This window comes from Mustela nigripes, chromosome 17 (genome assembly GCF_022355385.1).
Source record: "Mustela nigripes isolate SB6536 chromosome 17, MUSNIG.SB6536, whole genome shotgun sequence".
Taxonomy (NCBI): Eukaryota; Metazoa; Chordata; class Mammalia; order Carnivora; family Mustelidae; genus Mustela; species Mustela nigripes.
In genome coordinates this window covers 46,121,540-46,140,790 of record NC_081573.1, presented here as the reverse complement: position 1 = coordinate 46,140,790, position 19,251 = coordinate 46,121,540, and the positions used below count along the sequence as shown (strand labels likewise).

Here is a 19,251-nt window from a genome sequence, read left to right as displayed (position 1 = left end):
AGGGTCCTGGGATCGAGCCCTGCATCGAGCTCTCTGCTCAGCAGGGAGCCTGCTTCCCCCTCTCTCTCTGCCTGCCTCTCTGCCTACTTGTGATCTCTCTCTGTCAAATAAATAAAATCTTAAAAAAAAAAAAAAAATGAAGGTGCGAGCTCTCTCTTTTTTGGAGGAGGGGGGTGGTATGAAATCAAAATACCGTTTGATTTGGCTAAGGTTTTTCAGACCAGACAAGAACAAGGCCATTCTAGCAAGTTTGTAGAACAGACGAGAAGCCTGGGATGAAAGTTACTAGAAAGGCAAAGATTTACAATTCTCTGTATTGAGTCCTTGGTGCAATTAAATAAATGCCAATTTCTGGCTGACTAAAATAAAGTGAAGCAAAGCAGCTAAAAAAAAAATTCTAAGAGAGCAGATGTCAAATTCAGAAAAAATGAGCTAATCTTGGGAATGAGGAGCTTAGGATTCCATTCCAGCTGACAGTCTCTAAAACCCAAGGTACTACCACATGCTGGGAACACAGCCATTTACCTCACAAGGATGCTGACAGAACGAACAAGGACAAAACAAGTTGTGCTTTTTGGAAGAGAAGGGACTTTAAAGGCTTTTTTCCCTACTTGTCTGTAAAAGCCGAGAAGATTTTACTGAAGTTCAAAGTTTTTAGTTTTGTTTGTACTTTGCAATCTGAAAACAAAAGTGTCTTAAAAAGTTTTTCTTAAGGAAAAAAGTTTTCCTTTTCTTAGTGGTTTGCTTGGCATAAACACACCAAATGAGAGTGTACAGGGGACTCTATTTTCAACCTCTCTAGAAACAGCTGACAGAAACTTGTACTCAGAAGGAGGTGAGATGAGGAAGGTCTAATAGTCCATCCACAGTTTCTCTGAGACTAACAATTCTGGGCTTTTATTCAGAAAGCTCTGTGTCAAATCTGTTAATGAACTGAACAAACTATACACGAGTACGCCTGGATGTTTCTGGGGAAAGGAGAAATCATGACAGTAATTTAGATACAGAGACAGTCCTGAGGAAAGCCGAGTAACTGCCCGCGCAGCCTGCCCATTGGCTTCTAAGGTGGATCTGACAAATGCTGTCACGCTACAGCAGTGGGATTCTTAATACATTCTTTGAGGCGGGCTTTGAGCTCCATGCCACACAATCTCCTTCCCAGAAGGCAGATGTAATGGAGCTCAGCCATTACTCTACTCAAGTGCCGACTGGCTTTAACATTTCAGCAAAGCTTGTGCAGACATTCTCGCCTTCCAGACCTTGAGTCCATTCCATTTACTTTAAATAGACGAGCAGCATTAAATTCAATACATTCGAATGGTTCAATTTCACTGCAAGGAAATAGGAGACTCCAGTGGCTAGAAGACTGAAATTACCTATTCCTACTTGCCGTTATTGTCCTGGGCAATGAGAAGATGCCCTTTTGAAAAAGGTAGGATTGGCTTCAGTCCCCGCATAGTCATTAGGTAGAAAGTCCGGAGACACCAGCAAACCTCAGGGTCTTTTCTTCTTTAGTCAGGCTTAGTCCATTACCTGAGAAGCCTCCACGGTTCCCTACCCAAATGCATCACAGCCCTTCCCTGGGGGTCTGCTTTTGCAGGTGAACATTTCTGTTCACAGCCCTCTAATAGTCCCCAGCACAGAGCCCGCACAGTTCTACCCACTCTGCCACAATACGCTGTTCACACATTCTGGAAATGGTATTTCTGCCATTGTGTATGTATGATACTCTCTTCTCCATGGTCTGTGTGTCCCTCTGTTTTCTGACCTAATGCCAGCTCATCCTGCATTCAGCTACGGTGGGAACAGAGTCAGCGGTCAGATGTAAGCTCTGTGGACACAGGCACGGACCATATGGGCCTTCACTGGCTTCCCCTGGCCTTATCACAATCATGCCATCATCTCCGCCAGCTACTCCCTTAAATCTAACCAAGTCTTTTTGGACAGGTGCTTTTACAGGTAAATGCCCAACTCCTGTGACAGCCTTATTTGTGAACACCTCATCTCTACTAAAAGTACCTTTCCTGCCCTGCCTTCTTGGGGTCACATCTGTGTCTTTTATTAATACTCATTTTCAACCAGAGAGAAGACTATCTTCCTAAACCTCTGGGTTGGATTACCTGGGCTAGAGATACTGCTCTTAACAGTCCTCACATTCAGGCTTACCACATTTCCACTGTTTTAGCAGCAATTTCTAAACCCTGCCTAAACCACTCATTCATCTTTGTATTAAGCAGACTTCCACTGCCATCTATTCCAGAATATACTCCTAGAAATATTAGAGTTGTTCTCTTAAAAAACCTTCCCAAGACTTAAATTGAAGAATTATTGTATATGGAGGTCTGCCACCCTAATCTCATTAACCCATACAATGTTGAAGTCCTCCTACTTCCTCTGTTCGCACTGTTTCCTCTCTCTCTTGAAGTTACCCAATACGGTACATAGTACCTGACATCCGGTGTGTTTGTAATAAATTTTAATCCTCTTATCTTAAACTCCTTGACTAATGTATTCTCTCATATGTAGAGTTCTTTCCTCAAGAACAGGTTTTTACCTGTGGTAATCATGCCACTGAATTCTCTTCAGATGTTGCTGTACCTTATTTAGTCAGTCCTCCATAACAATAGGGTGCTATTTGGCTCTTTTTTAAACATTTGGGTCAGGATGCTCATCTGCCCAGATCATAGGAAACTGGTTAATTCCATCAAATCTGCACAGTTATATTGTTAAAGAGACACTTTTAAATATCCTCTATTATAAGCAGTGCTAGAAGTAGAGAGGAATAGCAGGAAATATAAAAAGGACATAGTCTCTCTCTAGAATTCTGTAATCTAATTGATGAAATAAAACATACATATAAAACTGGTGAGAGGGGCGCCTGGGTGGCTCAGTGGGTTGGGCCGCTGCCTTCGGCTCGGGTCATGATCTCGGGGTCCTGGGATCGAGTCCCGCATCGGGCTCTCTGCTCGGTGGGGAGCCTGCTTCCTCCTCTCTCTCTCTGCCTGCCTCTCTGCCTACTTTGTGATCTCTGTCTGTCAAATAAATAAATAAATAAATCTTTAAAACTGGTGAGAAACAATGCAAGGCAATAATGCATACCTGGTTTTCCTGTTACTAGTCTTTCTCTCATGTGATCCATTCCATCTTCTGCTTCATAGTCCCTAAAACACTACATTCTAAATGTCAATCCACATGCTCTGCTTGAAAACCTTCAGTACCTCCCTATAGTCCACGGTATATAGTATGAACTTGGACTGGTCTTCAGGCCTCTACAATCTAGAACTTAACATCTCCAACCTCATCTTGTGTCCTGTGACATCCAGATAAATAAAACTTCTGCTTCATACAAAGTCTCCTTATCGCCTGAACATATGCATCCCTCCTTTTTTTTTTTTTTTTAAGATTTTATTTATTTATTTTAGAGAAAGAGAGACACAGGGAACACAGTGCAAGTGGAGGGAGGGATAGAGGGGAAGAGAGAGAATTCCAAGCAGACTCCAAGCTGAGCATGGAGCCCAATGTCGGGCTCAATCTCACGACCGAAGATCACAACCCAAGCCAAAATCAAGAGTCAGACGCTTAGCCCACTGAGCTACCCAGGCGCCCCTGTGCATTCCCCCTTATATCTTTGCTCACATGATTTCCCCTACTGATTTTATCTCTTCCTTCTTCTTCTTCTTTTTTTTTTTTAAATCCACTTCCTACCTTCTAAGGCCCAGTTCAAGTTCATAGTTTAGGGCATCTTCCATGAAGCATTCCCTCCTTCCTCAGTCCATGGAACTCTCTCCCTCTTCTTAACTTCTGTCGTACACACAGTCTACAGCACCCCTATATGGCACTCAGCATATACTACCTTGTGTTTTTAGATATTATTTTATGTATCTGTAGCTACATTATAGCCTTATATATCCTTACATTGTTTTATAGCCCTGGCATCTAGCACAAGGCTTTGTACAGATATCCTATAAATGTTTATTAATATGATCAAGTATACCTACTAAAACAGGTTTCTAACACCTCCAGCAACCACATTTTAAAATCTTGTTCAAACTCTTTAACCCTATTTTCCTTCACAAACTAGTGTGAGCCTTTCACCTAAATTCAGATGACTCTCTCATTTCAACCCGTAATGTACCCAGGTTCCAGAAGACAAAACCCAGTACTCACAGTGAACTTTATTCGGATTTGTCTGTTTCCGACGGGACATGTTTCCCTGATCTGAGAGCTCTGGCCTTTCCCAGTTTCACAACTGGATATGTTACTACCTCCTTGCAGGATGCTGACCTATAATAAAAAGGATATTGTTAGCACATGTCATTTCTGCCAGAAATTAGACAAAATTAAAGATAAAAGAAGACTTTAAAAAATAGTTATTAAGCATATAAAACTCACCAGTTATAAATAATAGAATTTTAAAAAGAAAGAAATGAATAGGTCCCTAGCACAACATCAAGATCCCAAGAAGTTTGAGAGGAGACTCCTTCAAAGGATTTAGAGAATTTCACTCTAAATCTATCTGTGGAATCCAGAATACTATTAAGTGATCATGATCAAGGTCAGAGGATAGAAAAGGAAACAAAAAACTCAGGCAAACAGCTTCAGAAGCACTGCAGGCTCAAAGGGATAACCCCTGTGAATGCAAAAGGAAGCAAAAGGGGGTGGCAGCTCACGTATTACACGCCCACTGGAAGTCAGGCCCTGCAATCTGCACAAATGGGAGCCTCCAGATGTTTTTTTTCCCAAAGTTATCTTGTCTGGAGGTGACAAAGCATCCCATCCCTGTGATACAGGAAATGTCTCAAAATTTTAGGCTTCTATTAATGAGATCAACATGGAAAATAGAGCCTTTATCTAGTGGGGTATGCACAGTGCTGAGCACTGTGGATGACAGGGCACTAGAACCAATTAAGCTTCCAATGTTGAAGATGAACTCTCACCAGAACAGCCAGATGCCATCCACATTGTTGCTAATTCAACACCTCAGTGTAGAACATCAATCTGGCCCCGCTCACATGCTTTGGAGTGACGGTCAAATTTAATAACTTTAGTGCCTCCTTTCAATTCAGCCTCTATGTAGCAAGACATCAGTGGGAAGAACAAAGAGAAAAGCTCCCCAAATGAGAAGTGCCGCAGAGACCTGCATCTGCTTCCCTGAAATTGGAGGGAACAGATACCTAAGCCTGGAGGTTCCTGGTTAGTTTATAAGAAAGACTTTCCCAGCAGTAAGTGTTGTTAGAGAGTCTGAAATGGATTAGTAGTGAAAACTGTGAAATTTTCTATGAAAGCACAGTGAATAAACAGATTAAAAAGAGAGACTGTCTTTCCTACCAAAGATAAGAATATGGATCTGATCACCCTCTAAGTTTTCTTTCAGTCCCTGCATTTTCAAACTGTACTTAACATTGAATAAACAAGTAGTTCAATGCCTTACAAGGCCTTATGAGAGGCACCGCTAACTATACTTTGCACTGCAGTTACTGAAGACTCATCTCCAGTTATGGCAACTAACTCCTCAGTGTAGCTAGAAAGGATCTCAGACCTGTAATCAGATCCTGCCTCCCCTTACCAAAAGAAGAAAGAAACCGCAAATGGCAAAGACAGGCCTCCACAGGAAGTGGCAAAGGAAGCAGCTTTCGGGCAGTCTTCTATCATATCTGCATATCAAACATAGTTCTTTTTCAGACCTTAAATTAAACAACAACAACAAAAAACAACCAACAACCCCAACTCCAAATGCATACAGTATAAATCAATGTTAACTGGTTAAAGGGCAGTATGTATTTGTGTTCTAAGTTTTGTTTTCCTAGGTCATTTCTTTCTAATCAAGTAGTTACTTTATTAATGGAAGCAATGAAGGCATATTCACTTTGGGTCTTTTCCTATAGCTCTGTGGAATCACAAAGTAGAAAGTTGAATAAAATGCAGGTTGTCTATCATTTTTTCCTAAAATTTGCAGAGCTACGCCTATTATGTAAGGGAAAAAATGAAATATTAACTAATCTTTAAATTTTCTCTCTTCATCAAGATTAGAAATTGAAACTGTGAGATAAAAGTAATGACGATCCTTCCAAATGAAGACCAAATAACTTGAGACAGGCTCAATTCAGATCATCTTGGTGAGGCAACAGTTCAATACTAAAGCTACAAGTCAGAAACACAGATGAGTATCTGCATATTTAAATAGGCAGTGTCCACTCCACTTCACAATCCTCCTAGTGGCCGAATGGGGAACTGACCAGATGGTACCCAATGGGACTTCACACCTGAGGGATTAAGGGGAAAAACAGGAAAACACCCCTTCCTCCCTCAAAAAAAGAAAGTCCGTGGAGTCGTGGACTCTAGAAAATAAAAAAACAGAAAGTACACACACACATAAACAGCAATGTAAGTGCATTCTTGACACTACAGCAAGATCTCAGAAGTTAGACAACAGTTTTATAGGCAGTAAAAGCTAAAATTCATAGACACATTGCCTTAAAGATCACGCATTCAGTTTTACTTTTAACACTGCCTCAGCTCCCAAACCCGAATCTAAAACCAACACAAAAATGTAAATGGAGAGGGGCGCCTGGGTGGCTCAGTGGGTTGAGCCTCTGCCTTCGGCTCAGGTCATGATCCCAGGGTGCTGGGATCGAGCCCCACATCGGGCTCTCTGCTCAGCGGGGAGCCTGCTTCCTCCTCTCTCTGCCTGCCTCTCTGTCTACTTGTGATCCCTCTCTCTGTCCAATAAATAAATAAAATCTTTAAAAAAAAAATGTAAATGGAGAGCCGCCTGAACATCACCATCTGGAAGAAAAAACGGGACAGGAAGAAAGGTAAACAGTGAGATTCAGGTTTACAAGGGGTTCTATATAAAAAGGAAGGAAGCTTTGTCTTTCGACCGAGGTTATGAGTCCTTTGGAGGGGGGCCAACATCTCCCCTTAACATTATCCCTGCTCTCCCACAGGTGTTAGGTTGCAGCTTCCAGAACACACCACCGGCTTGAGCATGAAAAAAAAAAAAAAAAGGTGAAATCCAATCTTTTAAAAAAGAGGGTGCACTCCCACCTCCAGCTCTGGTGCAGTTCCCACGGAGCAAAGTAAACTCGCCTGAATCCCAGTGATTTTTATCTGCCAAAAGGGAAAGGACAAGAAAGCCGGTCACGTAGCTGCCTCACTGACCCTGTTCCCACTTTCTTTGGTCTGGAGCATGTGTACCGAGATGGTCCTTTTGGCTTCTTCCAGCATGAGCACAGGTAGATTCCCAGGAATTATCGACAAAAGCCAGAGGTCTTCCGAGGCGGCTCAGACAAACCCTCAGACGACACAGTCTTCTCAGAAATCTAAATTTAGAAGCCGTTCTGCGAGACCGCGACGCGGGACTGACACCCGGGTCTGCACTCCCACGCCCATCCTCCCCCTCCCCCGGCTCCACCCCAGCCTGTCAGACGCCGGGGCCGCCCCGGCTGTGCCCGGCCCTGCCCGACCTGGGCCCACCGCCGGAGGGCGGCGGCGCGGACGCCCCTCCCGCGCCCGAGACCGCCAGAGGGACTGAAAGAGGAACGGCCGGTGGGGAGCCAGCCGGGTCCGGCCTCGTCTCCGAAACCCGGCGCTGGGCGAGCGTCCGCGCCTGGGCTGCCCCCGCCCCCCCGGCCAGAGCAAGCCGGAGCCCCCTCCCCAGACACAGACAAAAGGACCGACAGCCGGCAACAAGAGGGAGGGCGAGGAGCCCCTGCATCCTCAGCCTAACCCAGGAGGGGAAGGAGACGGGGTTCTTTTTACCCGGCGCCTCGGCGCTCTGCGGCGCTCCGCGTCCGTGGGCCCCGCCTCCGGACAGACGGACCGCCGGACAATGGGCCCCGGACCGCAGCTCGGACTGGCCGGGCCGGGGCTCTCCGGGACTGAGCCCCGGCAGGCGGAGGGCGGCTTCGAGCCAAGCCGGTGGCGGGGAGCCGAGGGGCGGCGCTGCAGACGGACAAAGCCAACGGCAGACAGACAGACGGAGGGGGAAAAGATGGCGACGCGGGCGGCGGGAGCGCGCTGGTCGCGCACCCGCAGCCAGTGAGGCGCGTGCACGAGCCTCTCCTCTCCCCCTCCCCCCTTCTCAGGGCTGGTCCCCCTCCCCGCTCCTCAGGCGCGCGCCCGGTGGCGTGGGCGGGGCTTGAGGGGAGAGGGGGGTCTGGGGAGGCGGGACTTAAGGGAGCATCCAATCACAGACGTGTGAGGGGGGGCCTCGCCTCCATCCTCGCGCCCCGGGGACCACGCAGCTTCGCCTCCTCTTCGGTCTTTCTTCATCCAGGTTAGCCCCTCGGCTCCCCTATGCTTTCCTGGACCTGAAAGTCACCTCCGATACTGTTTTTTTTTTTTTTTAACCCCACCGTTGAGTTTAGCCACAAAACCCACATCCCCCAACCACAGCTCCACCGCAGGCTCCCCCTCGCCTTAGCTCAACCTTAGTCTCTCCCCCAACCCAAACCCTCTTCCCTTGGTTCCCCCTACAATTCGCGGTTTTTTCGACCCCCAAGGCATTTAATGTGACCGAGACCTAGGGGCCACGGACCTTTGTGGGAGGGGCCAAGTTCTGCTGTCAGAATCTCAGAAGAGAAAAATCTTTACATTTCTTTTAGGCGTTTAAGTCTCCAGCATGATCGTTAACTAGTGAAATAACAGTAGCTGTAGACCTAGGGGCGTAAGATACAGAGCGGAGTAACTTTGGCACGGTTGTCACTTAAGGGACATTTGGGGCAATTGAAAGTGGTTAGACTCATTTCCTCCTTCCCTTGTCATCATCCCTATTTCCTCACTGCTTTTTCTTTTCCTCCTTTTATTCTGTCTTCTTGTGGAATGCCTAAGACTGCCTCTAACACAGCTTACCTGAAGTAGGGGATGCAGTGAAAAGATGGGATCTGGTAATAGAAGATCTAGCCTCAATTGAGTCCCAGCCCTGCCACTGACCAGCCTGTGACTTTGAGCAAGTCCCTATGCTGAACCTCTGCTTCCCAAAATGTAAATTGGATAATAATGTAATAATTCGTAACCTCTGCTCTCAAAGGGCTGTTGTAAACAGAGGATTAAGTAAAATGAAGATATGAAAGCATTACACAAATAGTCCTTGTGATTCCTGGCCCCAGGAAGGCAGAAGAGCTAATGAAGAGGCTGACACTTGTTTTTATAGCAACAAGTCCTAGTATTTGCATAAAGTGTTCTTGCAAAATGTTCTTCCCATAAGTCTCCAATGAGATGATATTATTTTCTGCCTCTTGTGTTTAATGTGAGAGAATGGCTATATTGAAGGAACTTGGTTCTTCACAATTGCTGGGTAAATAGGTTCATTCATTCATTTTATTGTGGCTGGGATATTTAGGTAGAAATCATTAATCTTTAATTTCAGTTAAGGAAACATTTTAATTTCATTTTAAATTTTAATTCCCAGATAACCAGAAAGTGGAATAGTCTCATCTAACCAGAAGTTTCTAAAACAGTTTCATATAAAAATGCAAGGTGGAAAAAATTGCATTACTAGTTATTTACTCAAAGGATACAAAAATATTAATTTGGATACATGCACCCCAGGGTTTATAGCAACATTATCTACAATAGCCATATTATGGAAAGATGCCAAACGTCCATCCACTGATGAATGAATAAAGATGTAGTGTGGGGTGAGTGGGTGGCTCAGTGGGCTAAGTGTTGGATTCTCAATTTTAGCTCAGATCATGATTTCAGGATCGTGATATCAAGCCACACGTTGGGCTCTGTGCTCAGTGGGGAGACTGTTTGAGGTTCTTTCTCTCTCTCTCCCTCTGCCCCTCCCCCTCCTCATGCATGCACATGCTCTCTGTCTCTCAAATAAATAAACCTTAAGAAAAGATGTAGTGTGTGTATACGCGTGCGCGCGCACACACACACACACACACTAGAATACTACTCAGCCATAAAAAAGAGTGAAATTTTGCCATTTACAGTGGCATGAATAGAGCTAGAGAGTATTATGCTAAGAGAAATAAGTCAAAGAACGACAACTACCATAAGATTTCATTCATGTGGAATTTAAGAAACAAAATAAATGAACACAGGGGGGAAACGAGATAGGCAAACCAAAAAACCACACTCACAAGTATAGGGAGGGGGAGGTGAGGGGTTAAACAGGGGGTGGAGATTAGAGAGCATGTCACTTGTTGTGATGCGCAACCACTAAATTCTACACCTGAAACTAATTTAACACTGTCTCTATAACTAATGAAATTAAATAAAAACTTGGGGAAAAAATGCAAGGTGGAATAAACATTGACTTTCATACTTAACAGTAATTCTTGATGAGTTTAGACTGAGCGATGCCAATATAGTTTTGTCACTTTAAAGTTGACATAGAGGGGCACCTGGGTGGCTCAGTGGGTTAAGCCGCTGCCTTCGGCTCAGGTCATGATCTCAGGGTGCTGGATCGAGTCCCGCATCGGGCTCTCTGCTCAGCAGGGAGCCTGCTTCCTCCTCTCTCTCTCCCTGCCTACTTGTAATCTCTCTCTGTCAAGTAGATAAATAAAATCTTTAAAAAAATAAATAAATAAAGTTGACATAGAGGATATTTGCAACATGAAAATAGCAAGCAGGTAAAACATTAGGAGAAAGCCTTCAGTGAAATTTCTTAATTTCATCAAGTTACTGTGTGAAGCTGGGCAGCTTGTTCTATCTCCTTGAGCTGCAAATAAAATAGGATCATAATAATGCTATTCTTATAACCTTCTTGTTTCTCTGAGATGGTGTGACTCCGGTTATATTCAAATATGGGGAAAATTGCTAAATAAAGAATTAGTTTCTTTTCCCTCTGTTCTCACCTAAACTTGTGGATCTAGAATACTTTTTCATTAATCATGGATGTTTTTTTCAGCTTCATTTTTTATTTCCACTTTCCCAGTCAACTCAGTTGTGCTATTATTTTGCCACTTCAACTCTATAAACTTTTCCTTGAAATATCTTCCTAATCTGTTTTATATTTACTGACTTCTACAATGAGCTCATTAGGGCTTTACAAAATATAGGTAAGATAATTTAAAGAACTTCATTTAAACATTTATTAAGAAAAAATTTACATACCATGAAATTTATACTTTTTTTTTAAAGATTTTATTTATTTATTTGACAGAAAGAGACACAGCGAGAGAGGGAACACAAGCAGGGGGAGTGGGAGTGGGAGAGGGAGAAGCAGGCTTCCTGCAGAGCAGGGAGCCCGATGCAGGGCTCGATCCCAGGACCCTGGGATCATGACCTGAGCTGAAGGCAGACGCTTAAACTACTGAGCCACCCAGGAGCCCCGAAGATTTTATTTTTAAGTAATCTCCACACCCAGCACAGGGCTTGAATTTACAACCCCAAGATTAACTGTCTGCTCTACCTTCTGAGCCAGCCAGATACCCCTAAAATTCATACGTTTAGAGTATGTAATTCAGTGGTTTTTAGTATATTCACAAGGTCGTGCAACATCACCATAATCTAATTCCAAAACATTTTCATTGCCCCAAATAGAAACCCTATAATCATTAGCAGTAACTCCCCACTCTTCCTCCCCACAACCTTTGGGAATCACTCATCTACTTTCTGTCTCTGCAGATTTGCCTATTCTGGACATTTTACAGAAATGGAATCATACAATATGGGGCCTTTTGTGTCTGCTTCTTTCACTTGGTATAATGTTTTCAAGATTCATCTATGTTGTACATGTTAATATCCATTGTGTCAGTGCTTTATTGCTTTTTTTTTTTTTTAGATTTTTTTCTTTTTAAGTAAACACTACCTCCAACATAGGGGTTCTAACGCATGACCCTGAGACCAAGAATCACATGCTCTACCAACTGAGCCAGCCGAGTGTTCCAATACTTCATTCCTTTTTATGGCTAAGTAATACTCCACTGTATGGATATGCTATATTTTACTTCCATTCGTCAGTTGATAATTATTTGCGTTGTTTCCACTTACCAGCTTTTCTGAGTACTGTTGCTGTGAATATTTGTGTGTGATTTTTTTTTTAAAGATTTTATTTATTTATTTGACAGAGAGAGGTCACAGTAGACAGAGAGGCAGGCAGAGAGAGAGAGAGGGAAGCAGGGGGCTCCCTGCTGAGCAGAGATCCCGATGCGGGACTCAATCCCAGGATCCTGAGATCACGACCTGAGCCGAAGGCAGCAGCTTAACCCACTGAGCCACCCAGGCGCCCTTGTGTGTGATTTTTGTGTGAACATATTTTTTCAATTCTCTTAGATATATACCTAGGAGTGAAATTACTGGGTCATATGATAACTCTAACTTTTTTTTTTTTTACGATTTTTTATTTTTTTAATTTATTTGTCAGAGAGAGAGAGAGAGCACAGGCAGACAGAGTGGCAGGCAGAGTCAGAGTGAGAGGCAGGCTCCCTGCCGAGCAAGGAGCCCGATGTGGGACTCGATCCCAGGATGCCGGGATCATGACCTGAGCCGAAGGCAGCCACTTAACCAACTGAGCCACCCAGGCTTCCCTGATAACTCTAACTTTTTGAGGAACTGCCGGACTGTTTACCAAAGTGCCTGCATCAGGCTCTCTGCTTAAATCAATTTGTATTCCTACCAGCAATGTAGGAGGGTTCCAATTTATGCACATCCTAGACGACACTTGTTATTGTTTTTCTTTTTTTACTATAGCCATTGTAGTGGGTGTGAAGTGACAACTTATTGTGGTTTTGACTTACATTTCCCTGATGACTAAGGGTGTTGAACACCTTCTCATGTGCTTATTACTAACCATTTGAAGAATGCCTTATACAACTCCTTTGCCCATTTTTAAATTGGGTTTTTGTCTTTTCAGTGTTGATTTTGAAAGTTGTTGTTTTTCAATATTCTGGTTAGACTAGACTCTTAGAGAATCTGTGACTTCCAAAATTTTCTGCCACTGTGTAAGCTGTTTTTATTCCTTGGAAGCACCAACGATTTTTATGTATGAAGTCCAACTTGTGTATTTTTTCTTTGGCTGCTTGTGATTTAGGTATCATATCTAAGAAGCCACCTCCTAGTCTTCAGTCATGAAGATTTACATCCATGTATTCTCAGAGTTTTCTAGTTTTGGCTCTTACATTTAAGTTTTTGATCCATTTTGAGTTAATTTTTGCATAAGTGTGAGACAGGGAGTTGCAAGTTTATTCTTTTGCTTGTGGATATCCAGTTTTTCTAGAATTATTTGTCGAAAAGTCTATTCTGTCCCCATTGGTCTGTCTTATTATCCTTCTTGAGTATCAGTTGACCATAAATGTATGGGTTTTCTTCTGGACTTTCAATTATATACCATTGATCAATATGTTTATCCTTATGCCAGTATCATATAGTCTGGATATAAATCTTATATTTTAAGGAGATTGTTTTAACTTTTGAGTTTATATTTAATGTATTTTTTAAAATTTTTAATGAGTTTTATTTATTTATTTGACAGACAGAGATCACAAGTAGGCAGAGAGGCAGGTAGAGAGTGAGAGGGAAGCAGGCTTCCCGGTGGGCAGAGAGCCTGATGTGGGGCTCGATCCCAGGACTCTGAGATCATGACCTGAGCCAAAGGCAGAGGCTTTAAACCACTGAGCCACCCAGGCACCTTTTGAGTTTATATTTAGAATCTAGATTATATTTTTATCCCTTTGGAGTCATTTAAGGAAAAATTAGATTTTCTAGGATGATTGCAATGATGATAAATGCTATGAAAACAATCTGATTTGAGACCTCTCTTTTGCTCTTGTATATGAACCCAAATCAGAATCATAATCATGATTTAATGCATTTTTCTTTTCATTTTTGATGAAATCAATATGCATGAATTTGAGGTAAAACCAGAATGTGAATCATTATGGATAATGGAAAGTATTATAGTCTCAAGATCTGGGTCAAGATCTGACCCTGGTGCTTACTGTTGACCTTGGACTCATCACTGTAGCTCTGAGCTTCATTCTTTTCCTATAAAAATGAACAATCACTTCTGACCCATCATTGCTTCATAGGAATGTCATGAGCCTCAAATTGAAATAATGTGTTTGTAAGTAACTTGTAAACTGAAAAATACCATAGAAATATTTAATATTCATATGTAGCCCCAATTAATGATATTAATAAGTTCTCTGAAGAAATCATTCCATAGGTGCTCTAAAAAATGCTCTTGATTTTTCTATAGGCCTATGAAAATGTCCAGACTGGTCCCTATTTTATATTTTTGAGACTTTCCCTTTTATTTATTTATTTATTTATTTATTTTTTCTTAAAGATTTTATTTATTTATTTGACGGAAAGAGATCACAAGCAGGCAGAGAAAGAGGAGGAAGCAGGCTCCCTGCTGAGCAGAGAGCCCGATGCGGGGCTCGATCCCAGGACCCTGAGATCATGACCTGAGCTGAAGGCAGCGGTTTAACCCACTGAGCCACCCAGGCACCCCCCCTTTTATTTTTTAAAATATTTTATTTATTTATGAATTCATTTATTGGAGAGAGAGAGGACGAGTGGGGGAGGGGCAGAAGTAGAGGGACAAGCAGACTCCCCACTGAGGGTTGAGCTAAAGTCGGACACTTAACCCACTGAGCCACGTGGGTGCCCCAAAACTCTCCCTTTTCTAAACGTTAATGCTTATAAAAATAAAGACAAGGGGCACCCAGGTGGCTCAGTCAGTTGAGCGTCCAATCTTGATTTTGGCTCAGGTCATGATCTCAGGGTTGTGAGGTCCAACCTGAGTTAGCTCTATGCTCAGCAGAGAGTCTGCTTAGAATTCTCTCCCTCTGACCCTCCCCTGACGGTCTCTCTCTCTCTCTCAAATAATAAATCTTAAAAAAAAAAAAAAAAAGGTTGGGGGGACACATGAATGGCTCAGTCGGTTAAGTGCCTACCTTCAGCTCAGGTCACGATCCCAGAGTCCTGGGATTGAGTGCCCTGTCAGGCTCCTTGTTCACCAGGGAGCCTGCTTCTCCCTCTCTCTCTGCCTGCTGCTCTCCCTGCTTGTGCTCACATGCGCATTCCCTCTCTCTCTCTGAGGAATAAATAAATAAAATCTTAAAAAAAAAAAAAAGGAGAAAAGACAAATTACTCTCTGCCCATCATCTTTCGCTTCTCTCATACAAAATGTGTAGTACTTTCTTCCATTGCAGCAGTCAGCAAAACTTTTCCATAAAGGGCCAGTTAAATATTTTATTTGTGGGCACATAAGGATTCTGTCACATATTCTTCTTTCCTTTTGTTCTTTTGTATTTTACAATCCGTCACTGCTGCACAAACCATTCTTGGCCGGAGGGAGTGTGCAGAAACAGCCCTTCCCGATCGTGGCCTGCAGGCCGGTTATGGATCCCTATTCCACCGCGTTCAAGCACCGTCTCGGGTTTTTGTGATGGCCTCTAGTTATAATCATTTACAGAAAAAAGAGTTACTGGTTAGTAAGCCAAAGACATGTTATGCATTAATTTTTATCCTAAGAGCAAAACAGAATTTTCAAGCAAAATGATGTGAGTCAGTTTGATTTTTTCAATTATGTTTTGCTTCTGAATGAAACTGGGATGTTCAGCCATGGACAGAGGTACTGTTTGGATAACTGGCTGGTGTGGTACGATTTACACTGATGTGCTCTAGGATCTAAATAATTAGGACTGGGGCGCCTGGGTGGCTCAGTGGGTTAAAGCCTCTGCCTTCAGCTCAGGTCATGATCCCAGGGTTCTGGGATCGAGCCCCACATCGGGCTCTCTGCTCAGTGGGGAGCCTGCTTCCTCCTCTCTCTCTCTGCCTATTTGTGATCTCTGTCTGTCAAATAAATAAATAAATAATCTTTAAAAAACAAATAAATAATTAGGACAGAATACAGGTGATGAATGGTGAGTTGAAGCAACTGCTGGGTAGGAAGCAATTTTTCTAAATGAATCATCTCACTTTTATTTTATTTCTTTTTTAAAAAGATTTTATTTATTTACTTGACAGACAGAGATCACAAGTAGGCAGAGAAGCAGACAGAGAGAGAGGGGGAAGCAGGCTCCACGCTGAGTAGAGAGTCCGATGCAGAATGGCGTGCCTGGCTGGCTTGGTCAGTACAGTGTGCAACTTGATCTCAGGGTTTTAAGTTTGAGTCCCACATGGGTATAGAGATTACTTAAAAATAAAATCTTAAAAAATGATATACAGAATATATTAAACATAAAAAGCAGGTTTAGGGGTGCCTGGGTGGCTCAGTCAGTTAAGTCCTTGACTATTGATTTCAGCTCAGGTCATGATCTTGAGGCTGTGCGATCAAGTTTCACATGGCTCTCTCTAAAATAAATAAATAAATAAAATATTTAATTAAAAAATAAAAATAGGGGCGCCTGGGTGGCTCAGTGGAATAAGCCGCTGCCTTCGGCTCGGGTCATGATCTCAGGGTCCTGGGATCGAGTCCCGCATCGGGCTCTCTGCTCAGCAGGGAGCCTGCTTCCTCCTCTCTCTCTCTGCCTCTCTGCCTACTTGTGATCTCTCTCTGTCAAATAAATAAAATAAAAAAAAAATCTTAAAAAATAAAAATAAAAAGCAGGTTTACAGAATAGTGTACATGTTATTATCCTATTTGTGTTAAATTTAAAATAAAAAATGCATAAATTTTTAATATTTTCCAAAAAATTAAAAATGGCATGGGAAGTCTTTCATTAAACTCTACACATGCACTCTCAAATTAGTAAAAACAAACATTTTTCTCTTAAAAAGAGAGAAGGTATTAAATTCACTCTTTATTCTCTTTTAAACTAAATGAAGAGCAGAATCAGAATATATTTATTTATTGCTGGGACTATGGCTTAATCTCATAGTTTTGGGGGGGAACTACTATTTCCCAGTGAGGTATATATAGTATAAATACACACTTTTTTTTTTCTCTCTGAGCAATTTGAAAGTAAGTTGCAAGCACCACGATCCTTTACTTTTACACAGTTCAACATGTAACTCCAAGAATAAGGGGACTCCCCTGTTCAACTACAATTATTACTGCCTGTGAAAATAAACAATAATTTCATAATACCTAATATTCGAAACATTTTTGAATACCCTAAATTGTTTCCCCAAATATCCTTTTTTATCTAACCAGGATCCAATTGACTTTTATGTATTTCATTTGCTTATTATGTTTTATTAGTCTCTTTTCATTAGAGCCAGTTTTCTTATAGAAGGTTCCATATTTTTCATTTAAATGATTAGCATATATCCTGTTTATTTAATCCCCCTCATGACAAGGACTTAAAAATTTTTGTTCTGAACAGTTTTTTATTGTGGTGAAATATATATAACCTAAAAATTAGCTTTTTAACTATTTTGAATTATATGCGTCAGTGGCATTAAGTACATTCATGTTGTCATGTAGCCTTCACCGCCATATATCTCTAGAAATTTTTTGTCTTCCCAAAATGAAACTCTGTACTTATTAAAGAACCACTTCCCTCTTTCCCGTCCTCTAGCCTCTGGTAATCACTATTCTACTTTCTCCTTCTCTGAATTTGACCTCTGTATCTATACAAGGTCTGAATGAGACCTTGTATAGATAGAATTACACAGTGTTATGTCCTTTTGTGACTGGCTTATTTCACATACTTATAATAGCTTCAAGGTTTGTCCATGTTGTAGATGATGTATCAGAATTTCCTTCTTTTCTAGAATGAATAATATTCCATTGCATATATGTACCATCTTTTATTGGTCATTGGACAATGGACGGTTGGGTTGTTTTCACCTTTTGACTTATTGACTATGAACATTTTTTTTAAAGATTTATTTATTTGACAGACAGAGATCACAAGTAGGCAGAGAGGCAGGCAGAGAGAGTAGGAAGCAGGCTCCCTGCTGAGCAGAGAGCCCTAAGCGGGGCTGGATCCCAGGACCCTGAGATCATGACCTGAGTGGAAGGCAGAGGCTTTAACCCATTGAGCCACCCAGGTGCCCTGACTATGAACATTTAAAACATACTTAAAGGTAGAGAAAATTGTACAATAATAACTCACTCAATTAAATGATCATCAAGATTTTTGCCCCAATTTTAACCCCAATGCAATTTGCCCCATTTTAACCCCAATGCAAAGGATTTATTGTTTAAAAATTTCTTAAAGGAAAAAAAAATTCTCAAAGGACATTTTCTTAAAAATTCTCAATGCCATTTTCATGCTTAACAAAATAACAATTCTTTGGTTAGTTGGTATCATATAATACCTGGTCCATATATCGTCCATATGGTATCATATAATACCTGGTCTAATTTTCCTGGTTGTTTAAAAAATGTCTTTTCTAGTTGGTTTGTTGGTAATCATTAAACAAGACCCACACACATTACATTTGGTTGCAGTGTCTCTAATGCTTTAAGTTCGAGCAGTCCGCTCTCACTTCCATTTTTTTTTTTTAAGATTTTATTTATTTATTTGGCACACAGAGAGAAAGAGACATAGAACAAGTAGGGGGAGCTGCAGAGGGAGAGGGAGAGCCAGGCTCTCGACTGAGTAGGCAGCCTGATGGGGTACTCATCCCAGGACCCTGGGATCATGACCTGAGCCAAAGGCAGACACTTAACTGACTGAGCCACCCATACACCCCTCACTTCCATTTTTTTTTTTTTTTTAAGATATACATATATATGACAGAGAGAGGGATCACAAGTAGGCAAAGAGGCAGGCAGAGAGAAGGGGAAAGCAGGCTCCCCACGGAGCAGGGAGCCCGATGTGGGGCTCGATCCCAGGACCCTGAGATCATGACCTGAGCTGAAGACAGAGGCTTAACCCACTGAGCCACCCAGGCGCCCTCACTCCCATTTTTTAAGATGCCATTATCTTAGTGCGTGACAGACTCAATTATATTTGCATGCATTTACAGGGGAAACCTCTCCCCCAACACACACATTTTAAAAGAATCAAACACTATTTTGAGGTTCTGGAATCGGTCTTTTAAGGAAATATTACAAGTGGTTACAAAAACGCGCTGTCTCTAAATTCATATAAACCTCATCCAGTAACGCATAGCTCCATTCTTGTCACACGACCGCGTTACAATTTCCCAAACCAATTCTGGTCCCGGGTAGATGCAGCCTCTACGGTAGGGGGCAGAATTACCTCTCCTAGAGGCCAAGAGCCGAGGAAGCCCCTTCCCTCATTGACCGGAGGACCGGTCTTCAAGTGAAAAAACAAAGAAAACTAAGTGAAAGTTTCCTCTGAATAGAGTTAAGGTAAATTCCCGTAGAACGCGTTGTTAGGGAAATATTAGTGAATTCAATAATACAGACTGGAGATTTGGCTCGAA

General features: G+C 42.1%; 1 protein-coding gene across 8 annotated transcripts in view; it reads right to left on the bottom strand.

Moving 5' to 3' along the window:
• ZNF821 (zinc finger protein 821) overlaps nt 1-8,079 on the bottom strand; it is a 17,800-nt gene extending 9,721 nt beyond the window's left edge. The window contains exons 1-5 of one of the 8 annotated variants that reach the window (XM_059381684.1): nt 7,762-8,079; nt 7,198-7,322; nt 7,048-7,110; nt 5,567-5,654; nt 4,168-4,284 (exon numbers count right to left, since the gene is read on the bottom strand). In XM_059381684.1, the coding sequence (XP_059237667.1) occupies nt 4,168-4,207 (40 nt within the window). In that variant the 5' untranslated portion in view covers nt 4,208-4,284; nt 5,567-5,654; nt 7,048-7,110; nt 7,198-7,322; nt 7,762-8,079. Of the gene's footprint in view, nt 1-4,167; nt 4,285-5,566; nt 5,655-7,047; nt 7,111-7,161; nt 7,323-7,761 lie in introns of all 8 variants that reach the window. The other 7 variants (XM_059381691.1, XM_059381686.1, XM_059381687.1 and 4 more) reach the window with 7 other exon arrangements.
• Nucleotides 8,080-19,251: the final 11,172 nt, after the last annotated feature.